Source organism: Dipteris shenzhenensis, chromosome 1 (genome assembly GCF_047967505.1).
Source record: "Dipteris shenzhenensis isolate YYH24624 ecotype China chromosome 1, Dip_SZ_1.0, whole genome shotgun sequence".
NCBI lineage: Eukaryota > Viridiplantae > Streptophyta > Polypodiopsida > Gleicheniales > Dipteridaceae > Dipteris > Dipteris shenzhenensis.
Window position 1 is genome coordinate 44,449,977 of NC_141596.1, and position 19,225 is coordinate 44,469,201.

At 45.6% G+C, this 19,225-nt stretch overlaps 1 protein-coding gene across 1 annotated transcript in view; it reads left to right on the forward strand.

Moving 5' to 3' along the window:
* SFR6 (sensitive to freezing 6) overlaps window positions 1–19,225 on the forward strand; it is a 196,533-nt gene that overhangs the window by 20,752 nt on the left and 156,556 nt on the right. Inside the window, exon 3 of the mRNA XM_087375370.1 lies at window positions 4,955–5,043. Coding sequence (XP_087231496.1) covers window positions 4,955–5,043 — 89 coding nt within the window. The remainder of the gene's footprint in view (window positions 1–4,954; window positions 5,044–19,225) is intronic.

The following is a 19,225-nucleotide window of genomic DNA, read 5'->3' on the forward strand; positions in this document are numbered from 1 at the left end:
CACTGCAGGCTGTCCATTTGGACCTGCTGCAGCATCATGCATCGGCTGATCACGCTGCTGTTGTGGCTGATTTGCAGCCTGCCTGAATTGTACAGGATGTCCCGAGTCATCAATGTCAACCTCTGAAGCATCAGAAGGCTTATCTGCTGCCTTAAACATACATGACTCATCAAATAAGACATCATTGCTGCGTATTAGCTTCTTATTCACAGGATCCCATAGGCGGTAACCCATCTCACCACTGTCACCATATCCAAGAAAAATGCATTTAAGAGACTTAGGATCAAGCTTGCTGCGATCTTCTCTGCGTATATGCACGTACGTAGTGCAGCCAAAGACCCTCCAGTGCTTATAGGAAGGAGGTTTTCCTGTCCAAAGCTCCTCTGGCACTCTGCCATCTAGTCTTTTATTTGGTGACCTATTGATGAGGTGTACTGCTGTTTTTACAGCTTCAGCCCAAAATCCATGAGGTAAAGCAGCATGTGACATCATAGAGCGGGACTTTTCATGTATGGTTCTATTCATACGCTCTGCAGTGCCATTTTGCGCTGGACTGTAAGGAGCAGTGAGTTCTCTTTTAATACCTCTAGCATCACAAAATGCATTGTATGCATTAGACATATACTCCCCACCGTTATCTGACCGCAAAGCCTTCAGTTTTCTGCATGTTTGGTTCTCAACCATAGCAAGCCATTTCTGGAACACTGGAAAGACATCACTCTTCAATCGAAGAGGATACACCCACACCTTCCTTGTGGAATCATCTATAAATGTGACAAAGTACCGTGCACCTCCAAGTGAAGGACTAGGCATCTCACACACGTCTGTATGCACAAGCTCAAGTTGAGCATCTTTATGTCCTAATCTCCTTTTATGAGGATACTGTAGCTGTCTACCATATATGCAGTGCTCACAAAACTTTAAATCAGAAAATTTAAGAGACGGTAAGTAGCCAAGGCGAGCCAATTGCTCCATTCCACTTATGCTCATATGTCCCATCCGGCTATGCCACATAGAAATATTCGGCAGCTCGGTGGCATGAATATCAGCATGATTACATACTTTAGCATGGAGAGTATACATTGTGTCAACCTTAGAGCCTTTGGCAACAACCAGGGCACCTTTGGTGACCTTCCAGAAACCATGACCAAAGCTGGTCACAAAACCTTCGTCATCCAACATGCCAGTAGAAATCAGATTTTTCTTGACTTCGGGTACATGCCTGACATTGTGAAGCATAAGCTGAGTACCATCAGCAAATACAAGCGTGACATCTCCAACACCGACAATACTGCATGCATGATTATCCCCTAGTAAAACGACTCCATTACTGCCTGCTGCATACCTTACAAACAATTCTTTGTAAGGTGTAACATGGAATGAGGCACCCGAGTCAATGATCCAAGAGTACATGTCTGCAAAATCTCCTGCATGGAGAGAATGAGCATCCAAAGTAGAGAGAAATAGAACCTCTCCCTCACTGTCATAACCGTGTGTAGAATGAAGCTCTTCAATCTTCACACTGCTCTTGCCATTGCTTACTGGTACAATTGCCTTTGCATCTGACGCATCAGTGTTTTTGGCTTTGTCTCTCTTATCATTTTTCAGTTTAAACCACTGCTTTTTGGTATGTCCCTTTTTGCCACAGTAGTAGCACTCAACATCTTTGTTGGAGCGGGACTTGCTCCTCCCTTTTCCCCTTTCTTGAGATTTGCCTCTTTGCTGACTTCTCCCCCTTGCATTTAAGGCATTGTTAGGCTTTACTGCATCTTGAGCTTTCAGCTTCTGCTCTTCTTGCAAAATCAGCCCTGTGATATCTGAAAAACTTATGAAAGTGTTTGCATTTGTTACAGCTGTGGTGAATGTATCCCAACTTTCAGGAAGAGAGATCAAGAGTGCCATACCCTTGGTTTCCTCATCCACCACATACTTTTGATTTGCAAGTTGAGTGACAATTGAATTAAACTCATTGAGATGTGCATCCATGGAGGTCCCTTCCTTCATCTTCAGATTGAAGAACTTGCGCAACCAATATATCTTTGTGGCTACACTTTGCTGCTCATATGTGTCCTGTAGCTTTTTCCACACACCCCAGGCTGTTTTTTCACCATCCACATTCCAAACAACACTCTCATGGAGTGACAATTCAATTATGGACTTTGCTGACAGATCAGCTAGTGCCCAAGCATCATCAGTTGTGCCAGTGGGCTTCACACCTTTGTGTATAATAGGAGCATGAAACTGCCTGAGAATTAGCACATTCAGGACCATCTTTTTCCACATTGGGTAGTTAGCAGCACCGTGCAACTTTTTAATATTGAGAAGAGAAGATTCCGAGGATGAAGCCATTACAATCAGCAAGAAATATAACCCACACTTGGGTGCCTGACTCCCTGCAAACCAAGTGCACACAGGCACTTGTACTGTGCTCAAAAAATTAAATTCCTGCAACGGAAAAACAGGACCTGCACCTGCAACTTTTCTCCCACTTAATCAGAGAATTTTGACTGTTTACTGCTTGCTGCAGATTCAGAACAGCAGAACTGTATGCATCAATAAATGCTCTGTTGTACAATCCAGCAGTACCCTGATTTTCAACAGCATCTGCCCTGCTATTACAGTAAAAAAAAAACCCGCAGTAGTTTGTGCACTCTGTACTTCAGTAAATTGACTGTTTTCAGTCCAGTAGTTGACACAAAACAGTACCTGACTGTACTTTTTAGTACAGAATCAGAAATTGACTGTTTAACTGCTCAAAACTGTCAACATCAAGCTTCCAGTTGCCCCTAAAACTGTGTAACACAGTGTAGAACAAGAATTAGGCAAAAGCCCCTTGACTGGAAGCTAAAATTCAGAGAATTTAGTGCATGTACCGCTTCACTGATCACTGTAAGGCATTCAGTTGCTTCCCCACCACTGATATGCATTCCAATTGCAAAATCCCCAATTTATCTTGCAAAATCAGTGCTCAATTCTACAATGTAGTAATTAGTGTCATCTTCCATTGTCCCGTAGGTCACAAAATGCATCCAAATCCTGCAAGAATCAACTCCAAACAGGAGGATAAATGCAAACACATGCGTATACAAGCCAATGCTTGGCTGTGGCTACAAAAGCCCCTTGATTCTGCAGTTCAATGTTGAGATTTTCTCTCACACAGTAGGCATAAACAGTAGATCTACGTACTGAGAGTGCATTTGACCAACAATGCTCACGATGAGCTCAGAAATTGCACCTGTACACAAATCTCTTGAAACGACAATGATATCAACGCCCAAATGGGCAAAGGCGGGGGCTACTACGAGTTGAAAAACCTCACGCCTGAGGTGCGATGTGGGAGGGCGACTGAACTGGGACAGAAAAGAACTGAAGGCTGAAGAAACCAAAGCAGAAGCGGATGAAGCGGGCTGCTCTACGATGTGTTGCGCATCGTGATCGTCTCCGAGCTCTCCGGCGATGGCGATGGCGATGGGAGTACAAGCACTTGTGGCGCTGGTGGCGGAGCTGCTGGCGCCGCCTGGCTGGCGACGCTGGTGGCGCCGCTTCTGGTGGCTTGGCTGCTGGCGTCGCCGGTGGCTTGGCTGCTGGCGACGGATAGCCTCGACGGCTGATGGCGCTGGCAGCGCTAGCAGCTGCTGGAGCAGCTTGCTGCTGCTCCTGGCGTGATGCAGTAGCAAATGCTGCTGCTGCTTCTCCTTCTCTGTCTGCTGCTGCTGCTCCAACTGAAAGCAACAGATCGATGCTGCTGCTGGCACTGTTGCTGGACGGACGGGAGAAGAAGGTAGGCTGGCTCTGATACCACTTGTGGCGAGGGAGAGAAGGAGCACACCGACACACAAGCAGGATGAACGCAAGAGTGTGGGGATAAAAAATATGTGTGTACCTCCCCTAGCACACAGTCAACCTTTTATATGAAAGGATAAGGTTACAACACTAAGTACACCGTACTTAGTGTACTTTAACAAATAAAAGTACTAACTATACTTAAGTGTACTAACTGTACTGTACTTGGGTGGCCATAGTGCCTTTACCCCAACAGATCGCACAAGAAACTTTCATTGAAGTCCTTAGAGTTGTTACTAAATAGAATGTTTATTAATTCCTCATTTTGGCGAATGAAAACTTGCTTCTTCCGGTGTGCTAGATGATGGTACTGTCGTATCGTGCGTCGGAACACGATGTGTAGTCTTGAATGTGAATTGTTGGCGTAAAGCCTTACACTCCTCATCATAACAACAATTATAGGGTACTGAGCCATAAGAGAGGTCATATTAATGAGGGGGGGTTTGAAAATGACCCATGGGACCAAATAGAACTTGATACCACTAGATGTCCCCTCTCTGGGGTGTTAGTTATTAGTTGATCTCTGTGCTCCGTGTACCTCGTGCATACAAGTGCAAAGTTTTCTTCTGTTTCAAGCATATTCAGATGACATAGGGTGCAAGTCCTTTTAGTTACTTCAATGTGCATCCATCCCCCACAGGCTATCCTCAGACTATGTCATGTAGTCCTCATAAGGGTGATTGCATGTCTCGCACGTTGTGACATTGGTGTCTTGATATGCATTTGGGCTTCCAATTTGCAAGTGAGGTATGAATTCCAATACTCAGGATTTATGTGCTTAACGTAGTATTCAAATCTCTATCTATGTTTTGATGTCCTCCACTTGTTATGAAGACCCTTAAAAAATGCATTATAGAAGCCAGTCTCACCAAATCCATGTCCCTTGTTGCTATTTACAAGTAGTTTGCTACACCCCATGTCGGAAACTGTTTCCTCTCATCTTAGGATATACTCTTGTGTGTCTTTTTGGGGTTTGGACCCCACTTCCCATGGTTTCAAATGCATTCGTCATGATATGAACATGAATGTTGATGTCAATGTGATGTGTTAACTCTTAATTTTTGGTAGATTTTTATTTGCATGCAATATCTAATTTTTTAGTGTAATGCAGCTCGTCTTCAAAATATGCTTTTTGGATTCCAATCCATATCGTCAATCCAGAACGCCCTACTGAACATGCTGTGTTCAATGTGATCGCTGGTACGGACTTTGCATTGTTTCGAGAGAGTCATTTGTTTGCATTTCGATGTATGGAATATTTTTTCTATAAATGTGGTAAAAGGATTTCTAATCTTCGATGTATGGAAATCTTTTTCTATAAATGTGGTAAAAGGATTTCTAATCAGAATAGAAATGGTTAAGCCGAAATCATTAGTCACTGTAGGCTATCTCATGGGCTATCCATAGATGCCACTTCTACCTTGGTATGAGCCTTGTAGGCCTAGTTATAGTCAGTTAGGACTATTGGTACAGTTAGTTTATGTACCATCTAGGTCAGTTAGGACACTTAGTCTGGTTAGGGCAGTTAGCCTTAGGGTTTTGTTATGTTGGCTCTCCCTTGAGCCTCCACACTTCAGTTTTGCAGCAATCTATTACAGCATCTTGTTTTTCTCCATTGTGTTTCAACTTTCCATTGCTTCCAACACCCAACAGTGGTATCAGAGCAGGTTGGGAATCCATTCCCTCAGCCATTGACAGCTTTCCCAAGCAGTTTGGCAGCCTTTGGAGCTCTCATTCTTGCTGGTCTTGCTGGTTTTCACACTCCCATGAGCGTTTGAGACCTTTCCAAGCACTTCTGTCGTGAAAAACCTCCCCGAGGCAGCCCGTAGTGTAGTGAATGTACTGAAATTCTGACAAACCGGATAGAAGTACGGAATTTTCTCACAGATGTACAGATTTCCATACAATTTTTGACGCATGTATGGATTTCCGTACAATTTTTGACGCATGCACCTCCCCCCCCCCCTTCCGGCCGGGGACAGGTTTGAAATTTCGTACAAATGCTGTAAATGCTTGCATGTGGTCGTTTTTTGCTGCAGCAGGCTGAAAAATGCACTGAAAAATAGTTCCCTCGCGAGAGTTGCTTCAAAGTGCGGTCTTCTCGCGACAAAATGTTCGCGCCAGCATTTCGGAGCTACCTCGAGCTACGTGTCAGTATTTTGGAGCTGCCTCGAGCTGCGTGCCAGCATTTCAGAACTGCCTCGAGTTGCGTGCCAGTATTTTGGAGTTGCCTCGAACTGCGTGCCGGCGTTTGGAGCCATATGGAGCTGCTGAATTGATCCGGAGACTTCTCTTTTAGCCATTCCCTCCTCATTTGGCATCCCTTTGCCTCAGGCTGCGAGCTTCTTTCCATTGGATCTCTTTCTCTCCATTTCTACGTGCTCTCCTCCTCGTGGGAGCACTTCTTTTGCTGTAATTCTCATTTCCAGCCCTCATTTGCTCGCTTTCAGAGCCTGTCACTGCTGTTCATCATTGGGTAAGCCGTTGTTGCATTGGCTTTTTTCAATTTCTGCTTCATTTGCATTTTGGAAAGGCCTCGTGTTGCCTTTGGGGATTTTTCTTGCAACAGGTACACCTTGGGACAGCAGAGTCTTTTGTAGACATAAGCTTTGAAGCTTGGGTAGTATTTTGGCACTTGATTCGGAGAGGTTGCCTTTCTCTCATTTGCTTTACCAGATGGTGCATTTGCCTTGTATTTCAGCACCATGTCTGGTGGCAAAGATGATTTGTTTGGGCTGATTGGGGCTAATGACAAGCCTGATGGCACCAATTACCCCATGTGGTCATACATGATGGAACATGTTTTGGTTGCTAAGAATCTATGGCATATTGTTTCAGGTTTTGAGCCTAGGCCCACACGCACTGTTACTGGTGCTACACCTGTAGCCTCTGCTTCTTCAGGTGATGGTTTTGCAGGTATGGTTCTACTGCTATAGCCAGGACTCCTGCACCTGTGCTTTGCCTCCTTCAGAGGAGCAAATTCAGTGGGATGGTCGTGATGCCAAAGCATATGCCTTGATTGCTCTTTCAGTGAAACGGGCTATTATTCCTTACATTCGGTCTTGCAAGACAGCTAAGCAAGCATGGGATCAGCTTGCATCTTTGTATCAGGTGCGGAATGAGGCGAGGGTTGCCTATCTCCACAAGCAGTTGAAAGATTTAAAGCTTGATGAGGGTGGTAACATGGATGCCTATCTCACTAATGTGAAGGATTTGAAAGAGCAGTTGGCCAACATTGATGAGATTATGCTTGTCTCTCAGCTGGTTTCTAATACCCTTGATGGGTAGCCTGATTCATATCAAGGCTTTGCTACTACATTGAGGTTGGTTGCAGGGGGTGATGCCAATCATTTCTCATTTGACCAACTTGTTGCTCTTCTTCTTCAGGAGAAGCAAAGTCATGTGAATCGCAATGCTACTATGGCTAGTGATCAAGCATTTGCTACCCATCATAAACACAAAGGTAAAGGCAAGGTTTCAACTGGAAAGCCCTCTCATTCCCATGCTGATCATTCACATGGTGCCTCTTCTTCAGGGGATAACAAAAAGTAGAAGAGATGTAACTATTGTAGGAACCGTGGGCATGATATTTCTGAATGCAGGAAGCGTATAGCATCTGAAAAGAAAAAGGAAGAGTCTGGTCTTGCAGTATCTGGTTCTTCTAGTGCAGAACATCGACATGAGTCCGCTAATTTCGCACAAGACCACCATTGGGCTTTCTTGGTTACATGTCAGTATAATCCTAATGTTCATGATGCTTGTATGGCAGTTTCAGATGTTTCTTTGATAGTGGTGCTAGCAAGCACATCACTTCTTGCAGGAAGTTATTCAGCTCATTGGAGCTTACATCTAAGGGGGGTAGTGTCACATGTGCCAATAATGCATCATATACCATGAAAGTCATTGGGCAAGTTGCTCTTACTTCTATCTCTGGTGGTATTGTCACTCTAGAGCATGTGCTTTATGTTCCAGGCATTCGGAAGAACCTCATTTCTATTTCAGCCATTGCTACATGTGGCTTTCAGGTTATTTTTGATGGTGTGAGGTGTGCAGTGTATGATGTTACACATGCCTCTACCCTGGTTTTGACTGGCACATTGTCTAGCGGTCTTTACAGACTTGATGCTTATGACAGATGTTCAGATGATGATGCTGCACTTGCCGATTTACATGCCTTTGCTATTGATTCTACCACAGCAGATACTCATTTGTGGCATGAGGGGTTTGGACATCTCAATTTTGGAGCCCTGGTGAAGTTATATAAGGAAGATATGGTCGTGTATCTTCCCAAAATGCATATGCCTACCAAACATGTTTGTGAACCATGCTTACTTGGTAAGATGCATTGTGCTGCGTTTCCCAAGGATGGGAGAGTTGGTGCTTCACGTAAGCTTTATTTGGTTCATAGTGATGTTTGTGGACCCATGAAGGTTGCAGCTCTTGGGGGGTTCTACTATTTTGTTACTTTTTTTGATGATTTCACCAGGTACACTTGGATTTTCGCATTGAAATCCAAGTCTGATGTTTCTTTATGCTTCAAGCACTTTATTGCCTTGGATGAGAATGAGAGTGGGCTGCACATTGCTCACATTAATACAGACAGGGGGGTGAATACATGTCGAAGGAGTTTGCTGTTTTTTTGGCTTCCCGTGGCATTAATCATCGATGCACGGAGCCTTATACTCCTCAACATAATCCCGTGGCTGAGTGGAAGGATAGATCAACGATGGAAATGGCTAGATGCATGTTGAAAGGCAAACATTTTCCTAATAAGTTGTGGTTGGATGCGGTCATGTGTGCAAATTACATCTTGAATAGATGTCCTACAAAGGCATTGCAGACTATGACACCTTATGAGGCTTGGACGGGTTGTAAGCCTTGCATTTCCCACCTGAGGACTTTTGGATGCTTAGGTTATGCTCATGTGCCTTCACAGAGACGCACTAAGTTGGATAATAAAGCTATTAAATGCATTTTTCTTGGGTATAGTTCAGAGAGCAGGGGCTATAAGCTATATCAGCTCCGCACGGGCAAGTGTTTTGTCAGTCGGGATGTTGTGTTTGATGAATCTTCCACTAAGCCTTTGCTGGACTGTAAAAGAAAGCTTGTTGTTGATGCCCCAGACATATTTGATAGCTTAATGCCTTTGTTTCCATCCGATGCTCGGGATGATGTTCCATCTGAGGTTGTCCCTCCTCCATCTATTGGTCATTTACAGCCCCATGTGCATGCAGAAATTCAGCCTGATATGCCTATCATTGATCAGGATCATTTGCACCGGGCTCTTGACTAGGAAAGAGCAGAAATTTAGGAGCCTAAAAAGGTACCCCGTTGGTTCCTTGACACATTAAAAGACAGCAAACAAGACACTCCTCTGCCAGCCCGTATGAGAGCAGCTGTCCGGAAAGAGCATGCTAGTTTTGTTGATTATGCTTTGGTTGCTACAGCATGCCATGAAGCGCCATTATGTCCTCAAGATGCCTTTCAGAATGATTGTTGGATGAAGGCCATGCAAGCTGAATTGGATTCTATCCATCAAAATGACACTTGGGAGTTGTGTGATTTGCCTTATGGCAAGAATGCCATTGGAACTAAGTGGGTTTACAAGATCAAACGGAAAGCTGATGGTTTAGTGGACCGTTACAAAGCCTGTCTTGTTGCTAAGGGCTATGCTCAGCAGCATGGCATTGACTTTGAGGAGACTTTTGCTCCCACTTCCAGGATCACTACCATTCGCATTGTTATTGCCTTTGCTGCCCACTTTCATTGGCAGATACATCAGCTTGATATTAAGACAGCTTTCCTTCATGGGCATTTGCAGGAAGAGGTCTATGTTTCCCAACCTCCTGGGTTTGAGGTTGAAGGTTCTGAAAGCAAGGTATGCCGCTTGAAAAAGGCCCTCTATGGATTGAAGCAGGCACCTCGGGCTTGGTATTCGAGAATTCATTCTCACTTGCTCACACTTGGCTTTCAGAACAGCCCTACAGAGGCTACCCTTTACATCCGCAAGCGTGGGACAGATTTGCTGATTTTAGTTCTTTATGCGGATGACATGCTTGTAATTGGGACGCATGCTCAGCAAATTGCAGAATTTAAAGTTGATTTGCAGTAGACATTTGCTATGTTTGATCTTGGTCTTCTACACTACTATCTGGGCATTCAATTTGCTAGCAGTGAGGGGGGCATATTGATGTCACAATCCAAGTACATTGGACAGATTTTGTAGCGTTTTCAGTTTGAGGATTGCAAGCCAGTATCCACACCATTAGAGACTGGTTTTCACTTCTCTTCTGAGGATGGCAGTGGTACATGTGATGTCACTCTCTATCATTAGGCAGTTGGTTGTTTATGCGAGACCTGATCTCGGTATGCTGTCTCACAGTTGAGTAGATATATGCACAGCCCATCCATCTATGCACCATTGGCATGCCGTGAAGCGTGTTTTCAGATATCTTAAAGGCACTCAGCATTTAAGCCTTCTTTATGGGACTGATACTTCACTTGTTATGCATGGGTTCACTGATAGTGATTGGGCTGGTTGTTCTGACACTCGTGTGTCACATAGTGGCAATTGCTGCAACTGCTTTATGCTTGGTACTTCATGTGTTTCTTGGTTCAGCGAGAAGCAGAGTACAGTTGCTACTTCTAGCTGTGAAGCTGAGTACAGAGCAGCTTTTACAGCTACAGTGGAGTGTGTTTGGCTTCGGAAGTTACTTGCAAATCTTTGTGCATGTCAGACTGCTCCTACCATCATCTTCACTGATAGTCAGAGTGCATTGGCTGTCGCACTGAATCTAGTTTTCCATGCTCGCACAAAGCACATTGAGGTTCACTATCACTATGTCAGAGAGTGATTATCACCATGTGATATTGAGTTGTCTTATGTTCCCACTGAAGACAACTTAGCATATCTTTTTACAAAGGCTCTATCTCGACCTAAGTTTGAGGCTTTTCGGCAAGCTTTAAACTTAGTACCTTTTGTAACTTGATCTGTTGTACTCTGTACAGTCATAGGTTGGTATATCCTACGGGACGAACATGTGCAACCATGACACTAGATATTTAGGTATCCTGAGCCATGTCCAGGATACTTCAGCCCATACCATGGAGGGGGGTTTGTAGGCTATCTCATGGGCTATCCATAGATGCCACTTATACCTTGGTATGAGCCTTGTAGGCCTAGTTATAGTCAGTCAGGACTATTGGTACAGTTAGTTTATGTACCATCTAGGTTAGCTAGGACACTTAGTCCAGTTAGGGTAGTTAGCCCTAGGGTTTTGTTATGTTGGCTCTCCCTTGAGCCTCCACACTTCAGTTTTGCAGCAATCTATTAGAGCATCTCGTTTTTCTCCATTGTGCTTCCATTGCTTCCAACACCCAACAGTCACTACATGCCTATTGCAAGCTTGTTGGAAAATATCTAATCATGTACATCTCCGAACTTTTCTACTATGTTAGAATAAGGAGCGGAAAATGAATCACTTGTGAGATCACTAGATCCTACTCAGGATGTGCACACATGCATGTAAATGTAAACCACACTCAGATTTGGAATAGACAGCAAGGTATAGCAACCAATGACTGAGTAAGAGTCACCAAAGATAGGACCCAAATGTAGATACAAAAGGTGCTTCACAAAGCACATTGTGGACAGTGGGTACTGCCCCCTGCCCACTAATGCTTGTACTGAGGCCATACACGGTTTCCCAATCTACTGCTGTGTTCCTGCTCTTCAATACCTATCAACGAGGTCTAAGGAGCCCCAAAATGCCCATGACTCCTACTTTCCCGCACACCTGTGTTGTGCTCACCTGATGAGGTCTACACAAGTACTGAAGTTAGCTGCTGCTTGTGCCTCTGTTGCTTTCTGTTGTTACTATCCTTTCCTAGTGGGCCCTGCTGCACTTCTGAGGGCTAGAGCACTGCCTTGTTTCCTAGAAAAAACAGATGTAGAATGCTTGTTGTAGCCAACATTCCCGCAGGGACAGAATATTGCGCAGGGACTAGACCATTCTCACTTTGATAAACTTGTGCACACAAGCATTCATGGCGTTATTCACATATACAAATCTCATGAAGTAGAATAGCCAAAACATAATATAGACAAAGTAGGGAAACCCTCTTACAACTGTTGTTCTCAAACCACCACCATCTTTGTAGCCTTGTGCTTTCTAGATGTAGATTGTTGGTTCTTTGTCAACCTGTGTGCTCCAATGTAGCTTTAGCAGGCTGGAAAGATCCTGCTTGTCCAACTCTTTTGCCTGCCCTTCTTCCAGCTGAAGATCTACTGCTGCAGAGAGTGTTCTCTGAGACCCTGGCCTCCCTTCTGCTTTGGATGCAGCCCAAACCTGAGGCAGAAGGTGATGATCACAGGCCTCCCTGCTGCTCTGGATGCAGCCGAAATCTAGGGCACATAATGGTATCTGGGGTTTCAACAATGTGGCCCTTTTATAGGGAAAATGCCCTGCTGATCTGGCCACCCAAATTTGGGCACACGCGACCAGACCCGCAGACTGTGCGGATCCAGTATGTAACTGCTGACTAGTCTCCAAATGTCAATTGACTGGAATGCCATGTGGCAGGTGCCTACTGTCCCGACCACCTCCTGTGCTGACCTGACTACTGTCTGCAGTCTGCTGACTTGTCCTTTTCAGACTGCATGTGTGGGCCTGATCAGCTGTAGTACTGACCAGACCCGCTGTCTGACGACCTTATCTTGGGCCTATGAACACCCCCTCTCACTGATATGCCGTGGGACAAACACCCACATGTTGATGCAGACGCTCTGATAGAGAAGCTCTCAAGAACAAGTTGGGGATGTCCTCAATCTTCTGTGTGGAACCCGCAGCTCCTGTTCCTCCGGAGCTCGCCTCCAGGTCGAGCTCCACCAAGTTGAGCCATCTTAAAACACAGGTACAATCCAGGTAGCACACCAACCATCCATGGTACCACCCTCCTCAAGCTATCCTGGTTCTATTATCTGGTTCATCCATCTGTCCCCCTTAGAACTCAAGGAGTGCCTCACGTGCAAGCTTGGTAACTCTACAAAGATTGGAGGAGAGGGTGCTACGGAGTCCTTGGGTGGTGGAGAGGATGCAAATTGCAGTGTAGAGATTCATGAGGCCAGATTGGAGTAGACGTTTCATGCCAGGGTGCCATTCTGGACTCAGAGCGGAGATCGGGTTACTAGAGGCTTCTTGACCCAGGCACTCGAGGGAGGACATCAGGTGATTGAAGAGGGCAGATGACACCATTGCAGCTAGCCCATAGGATGAGGCACATATGGCCACAGACTTTTGCGTGGCACTACTTCACGACCTCAGAGATACTTGGCAGCAAGTGAGGAGGTTTAGAGGAGTACAAGATATGAAGGAGATGAGTATTGGTCTTATGAGGCTTTCATTGCCGATGAGCTCGAGAGAGCGATCATAGCGATCTTTTTTGAGTCTCATTACGAGCTTATGAGCTCAGGCATTCTCACAGCTTTTCAAGACATCATGGAGACTAAGGATATGCCACATAGACTTTTAGAGGGGTTGATTTACCTAATTCTTAAGGGCAGCGGGTACATGCTTGAGATTCACAGTGGAGGCCCATTAGCTTGCTCTGGATATGCTTACGAGATCCTAGCTAAGGCCATCATCCTAAGACTCGCCCCTTTCTTACTAGACATTATTCAGCCCACCCAGACAAGCTTTGTGTAGGACCACAACATTTTAGATACCTCTTTACTTTTTGGGAGGCCACAACTTTTTCATGGTTCTGCCGCCAAGAGGATTTATTGGTTTTGTTTCTTGATTTTAAGAAGGCCTCATGATAGGGCCAACTAGGTTTTGCTTGCTACTATGTGGTACATAACCTCTTGCTTTCCAGATCTTGGGTGAAGTGACTCATCAAGAACTTCATCTGTACAGGAGGGGATGGTCACCTAGCTAGGGCGAAGGTGGCTTTGACTTTATAGACTTCATGGGAACCGGCTAGAGGTGGGAGGCCCTTGGCAGCCAAGTACTAGGTGGATTTTTTCTAGGATAAGGGCTACTCGCTTGGGTAGGAGCTTAGAGGTGAGATTTGGAGCGAGCTTTTTTTTCACCCGAGTAAACTTATTGGGGTAATGATTCACCATTTGTGTGTCCTCTTGGCGCATCTCAAAGAACTGACTTTGTAGTCTTTTCAGGTACTGAGGTGGCAGGAACCGTGTTCTGATATCTTTTACGAACTCCGTCCACCCACAATAAGGTGTCCCCTTGTCTACATCATAGTGGTCCCGTCGTCCTCTGGGGGCACAACTGAAAAATAACTATCGAATTGTTTTAGCCATGAACTCAATGCTAAAGGTTCAGTCTTACCATCATACCGAAGAAAATCGAGCTTCCCAGGAAAAGAAGCTTTGACGGGCTGCTGGGCTCTCTCCCTTCCTTCATCTACATGTGGGCGGAGTAGAGAAATGAGAAGCCGGTCTCGTACTTCTCTCTCCTCCCGAGCGGTGCACTCTGTAAGCTCCCTGGCTTCACGAGCCTTTGTCTCTCTTAGACGATCCTTGTGATTGCACTCTTCTTTATGCTCTCTTGTGCTCTTGGGCCTCGCGCTCTTTGCATTCCTTGGCTCCTGGGAACTTCGATCTCGGATTCCTTGGCTTCCAGAGCCCCACGATTGCATTCTTCTTTGGCTCTGGAGCTGCTCTCTCGCGCTCTCTAGCGGCCTGTTCACGATCATCCTGCATCTCCTGGAGCTGAACCATGCGGATAAAGAGACTCTCGGACAGTTGTTGCTGCATTTGCATCATGGCCATGGGCGTCTATGGGATTCTATGGTGGTGAGGCTTGGGAAGTGGACCCCTCTTCCCCACTGGTGTTGGACTTGTCACTAGAACTCATGGTGTCTTTTCTGGACCTCGTCTGGACAATAAAAATGGCTGTCCCTAAACTGAACCTACCTACTCTCAAGAAAGAAAATCTGAAGCTCTGATACCAATGTAACTGGAAGAAAGCTTAACTCACTCTTTCTTGTGCTCACTACTACCTGAATTAACAGAATAATGCACCCAAAACACATGTGGAACTGTGGAGTGAGTGTGAGTCTGAGGGATGCATATAATGGGCCTCTGAAGAGGGAAATAGACAATCAATAAATATATGCCCAATACAACTAAAATAATAGATACTGTAGAGGGAACAACCCTCACTGCAAAAAGGACCAAAGAATACTGTATAGAGGGTATAACTCTCACTGGGCTGCTATGGGGCAGTCCATCTTTGCTGTTGTACTAGATTGAACCGGGCTGAGGAAACCTGTGAACTGAAGGAATAAAGGAGTTACTCTGATGCAGACCCTTGCTATTGCTGGCTGGAGCTGAACCCACCGGGCCTGTAGGTGCCAGGGATGGGGCAGACCTGGTGCTCCCTGATGCTGCCCCATTTTGCTGTTGATCCCTGCTACTAATTTGTGAGAACCGCTATCCCAAACCAATCTTGGAAGTGGATGAAGAATGAGGCCCATGGGGGCTGCTTACATAGGATTTTAGGGCAGACTAGCTGACCCCAGGTCGTCTGCTCAACGCCAACTATTGACCAAGTCGGAAAAAAGCCAAACGTTGATCAAAAGTCAAAGCGTTGACTTATAAGCAAAAAGACAACTCCGGGTTGTTGACCTGTGCTGTTTTCTGAGGCTGCCTGGCGGTATTTAATGGTGTTGCAGCTTATAGGCAGCATGCCACAGGGTGTGGATGCCCGTTACACAACTATCGTGTTATAGAAATGAGAGCGTGGGTACTTGTTATTATATTGAGCTTGAGTTCCTCTAAGGGAACTATTCTTGAGTTTAAGATTGCTTCCATTGTTGTGTTCAAATGCATTGTGGTTTCTCTCACATGGTATTAAAGCCAAGTGAGTTCACCTGAGAAGAGGTTTGTGGAAGACATCTTGGAGAAGCTATCTAAGATTGACCGAGACCTCTAGATCGTCTGTCTCAGCACAACTGATTGGTGCTGGGGGGGTTGATCCACCTTTGCCAAGTATTGATGAAGACTTCCTAGGGCAAGCATTACTTGTTTGGAGAAGGGATGTATGACTAGCTTATGGAATTTAGTTTGCAATTGTATTCAATCTTCCTTTTATCTAAGAGAAATATGATGGATATTGGATGTAAGAGAGTATGGCTATTCTTATTTTCATCTAGAGAAAATATAACTACTTCCAAATTGTATTGGACTGATACTAACTTAGAATATGCCTAATGGCTATGGTTGCTTGGGAATTTTCCATCTCTCACCCATTTAAAAGAAGACATTTGACTGTCTTGATGTTTATACACCTAACCAAGGAATTAAGACAAATCTCCTAGGCCTACTTGCCGCTTATACATTTTAGGTCTTGCTCTTGGTTAGCTTATCTATCAAGGAAAAAGCAAGGCTCTTAATGTACAAGGTGTGATCAAGACCGTGGGTATCCTACTTGTAACATTTTTCCTACAATTATCATGGGACTTGTTTGAATTTTATTTCAAATTGGGAAAAGATAAGTCCCTTTATCAACAAAAAAATGATGCTATTCTCATAGAGTGGAGACCCAAGGAAAATATTAAAAAGAAAATCCTATGGGTTCAAGCGAAAAGGGAGGCAAGGCTCTTTTCCTCTCTGCCCGTGGAAGAAAGAGCTTTCAATTCATCTCTAAGCATGCAGACATGTTACTCTCTGAACAAAAGGCAATTTATTCATTGGTTTGTAAATGATGTTTACAAAACAAATGAATGGCTTTAACTGGGAGACTATATTGGTTAGCGAAACCCAAGGAAAGTTTTTGTAGAACGAACGTTCTTAGGAAAATGGGGCATTTTTCAATAAGTTCCAAAATTTAGCCAAGCTTGCTAGAATAGAATACAACGTCCAATAGACCTTAATTCTAAGAATATTTAGGGTCAGTTAGAATGAGATGCAACTGCTGGTCCTTAAGATACAAGTCTATCAATGAATTTTGAAAATCCTACAATCAGCAAATGACATGTGGCACAAATCAGCATGGGAACGCCAGCTCAGGCTACCATAGGGCACCTAGAATACCAGACACATTCCACCTCCACCAAAGAGCATCTCACATGGACTCAGTAGAGAGATGAGTGCATGAAAAATAAAATAGATACCACAAAACTGATCTTGGGACCCTACCCAATGAAGAAAAGACACAAGGACAGAGTGGACCTAGTGGTATTTTCAGTACAAAGAGAAAGAGAACTCTTGAAGCTCTGACAACCATTTTGCAAATATCCCCCCAAGATTAGGCTTGCGAACTAGATATGCTAATACAAACTGAGAGGTAAGGAAGAAGAATGGTTGAGTCAATAAATAAGAGCGAAACTTTCTGATTGAAAACACCAAAGAGAGAGCTTGCTGCTCCATTTCTTCATACCTTGTTTTAACCTCTGTAAGCTGTCAGCTGGCATAATAGATGGGTTACATTCTTCTTGCATCTCCTTTCTGTAGCAATACAGCACCAACTAAATGCAAAGATGCACTTGGATTTACATAGAAGTCTTGGGACCAATCAGGGGGCTTCAATATTGGGACCTTACTCATGGCTTCCTTAAGTTGCTAAAAAGACACTTGTTGCTCCACACCCCATTGGAAAGAAACTCCTTTTATTGTTAACAAGTTCATGGGATGCACTATCTCTGTGAAATCATCTTATAAGCGTTGATAATACTTGCTCTTTCCTAGAATTTTGCGAACACCAGTCACACTGTCAGGATTTGGCAGCTTCCTCCAAAATGCTGGGCGGTGCTGTCTGCACGCTGGGGCATACACGTTCAGGATCCCAATCCTGGACTCTCCCGTCCGAACTCCCATCCAAATTGCCCGTCCTGGAATGAGCTCGCTCTGATCGTAGACCTCTGGAGCCAAAGACTGTGAGACTCAAATGCAGACCCCTTCGCTTCGTCCTACTGCGGGGGATCACTCCTCTGGACCTCTCTCTGGGAGAAGGTGATGGCGTCAACTGATGTTTGAGGCTGAAAACATGTGCTCCCGAATCAAAAGTATGTCCACCACTATCCGCCCTACCACTGCCCTCTGCAGCTTCTGTCGGAGTATCAGGTACTGCGGCTGGCTACGAACACGGTCGTGGAGCCCGTGCACGTTTCAACTCACTATGGTCTAGCTCATGAGGACGGGTGTGTCGAGAACAAGGCTCTCCTGTGAGTGGGTGCATGTTCCTGAAAGACTGCCTTGTGTGACTTTGCCGGGGGTTTGGAGGGCGAATAGTCCGTGTCTGTGCAGCGACGTACTAGGGTGGATACCGGCTCAATACCGATCTTCCATTCGCACTTCATCATGAAGGAGGCTTCCATCTCGAACAGCTCCGCACACTTCTGGAGGGGCCAGAAGTATGCCTGCTCCACCTTTGCCTCTACGCGGCAATCTGATAACTCCTACCGCCAAACCACACACCGGCTCCTTGTGCGTGAAGCTCAGCTGAAAGTTCACCTCCGTGCCATGGGCGTGCCAGTCCTTGTGGCCCCATCCACTCGTCCATCATGCGTGATATCTGATCTCCCATAATGGCATCAAACACCTCTAGGGACCACTTCTCCAACCTTGTGGAGACAAACTGGAATCTCTAAACGGGGTGTGTTTGAGATCCCACTGCACTGATCAAACCCCCCTTCCGGGGTTGAAGGACCATGAGCGTTACCTTCAGTCCTAGAGGATATGAGTCCAGGATCTCCAGATAGTTTCAGGGTCCTAACCTCCAGAACTCCCGGGGACACCCAGACTGGTGGAGGTTGGGAGTTGCTGAGCGGGAGGACGAGCCCCGTCCTTTAGGATCCCTCCTTGAACAGACTGACTGCTGCGATGAGGAAGCAGAACGGGGTGTCATCTTTTCCTTGCCTTTGGCAGGGGTGTTGAGGCTGAAGAACCTGCTGAGGAGGTGGAGAGGGGGGCGGCCGGGGAAGGGGGGTATGGGCGCGGGGGGTGGGTGGTGAGAGTGATCATAGCAAGGGGGATTGGGGAGGGGGGAATTTTGGAGGGGGAGGGGGAGGTGGAAAGAAAGCGAGGGAGAAGTCTGGAGGGGGAGGGGGAGGAGGAGGAGGAGGAGGAGGAGGAGGGATAAGGACGACCGCAAGCCTCCCCTGTTGATCAGGCTCGTCGGGGCTCTGGGTTCGCTCCTCCGAAGTCACTGTCAAGCTAGCGTCCGCGGCTTCTGCCATCGCCGCATCAGGAGCTCGAGGGACTCGCTGCTGCTGCAAGGGTGAGTGTGGATGTTGAACCTCTGAAGCAGGAGGATTATCTGGATGGGCGGTGGCCGTTGCCACCGCTGGGGGAGGTGGCTCCTGCTGTTCGTCCTTGGAGGCCTCTTGATCAACCTTGTCCCTCTCTCTGCGATTGGCCCTC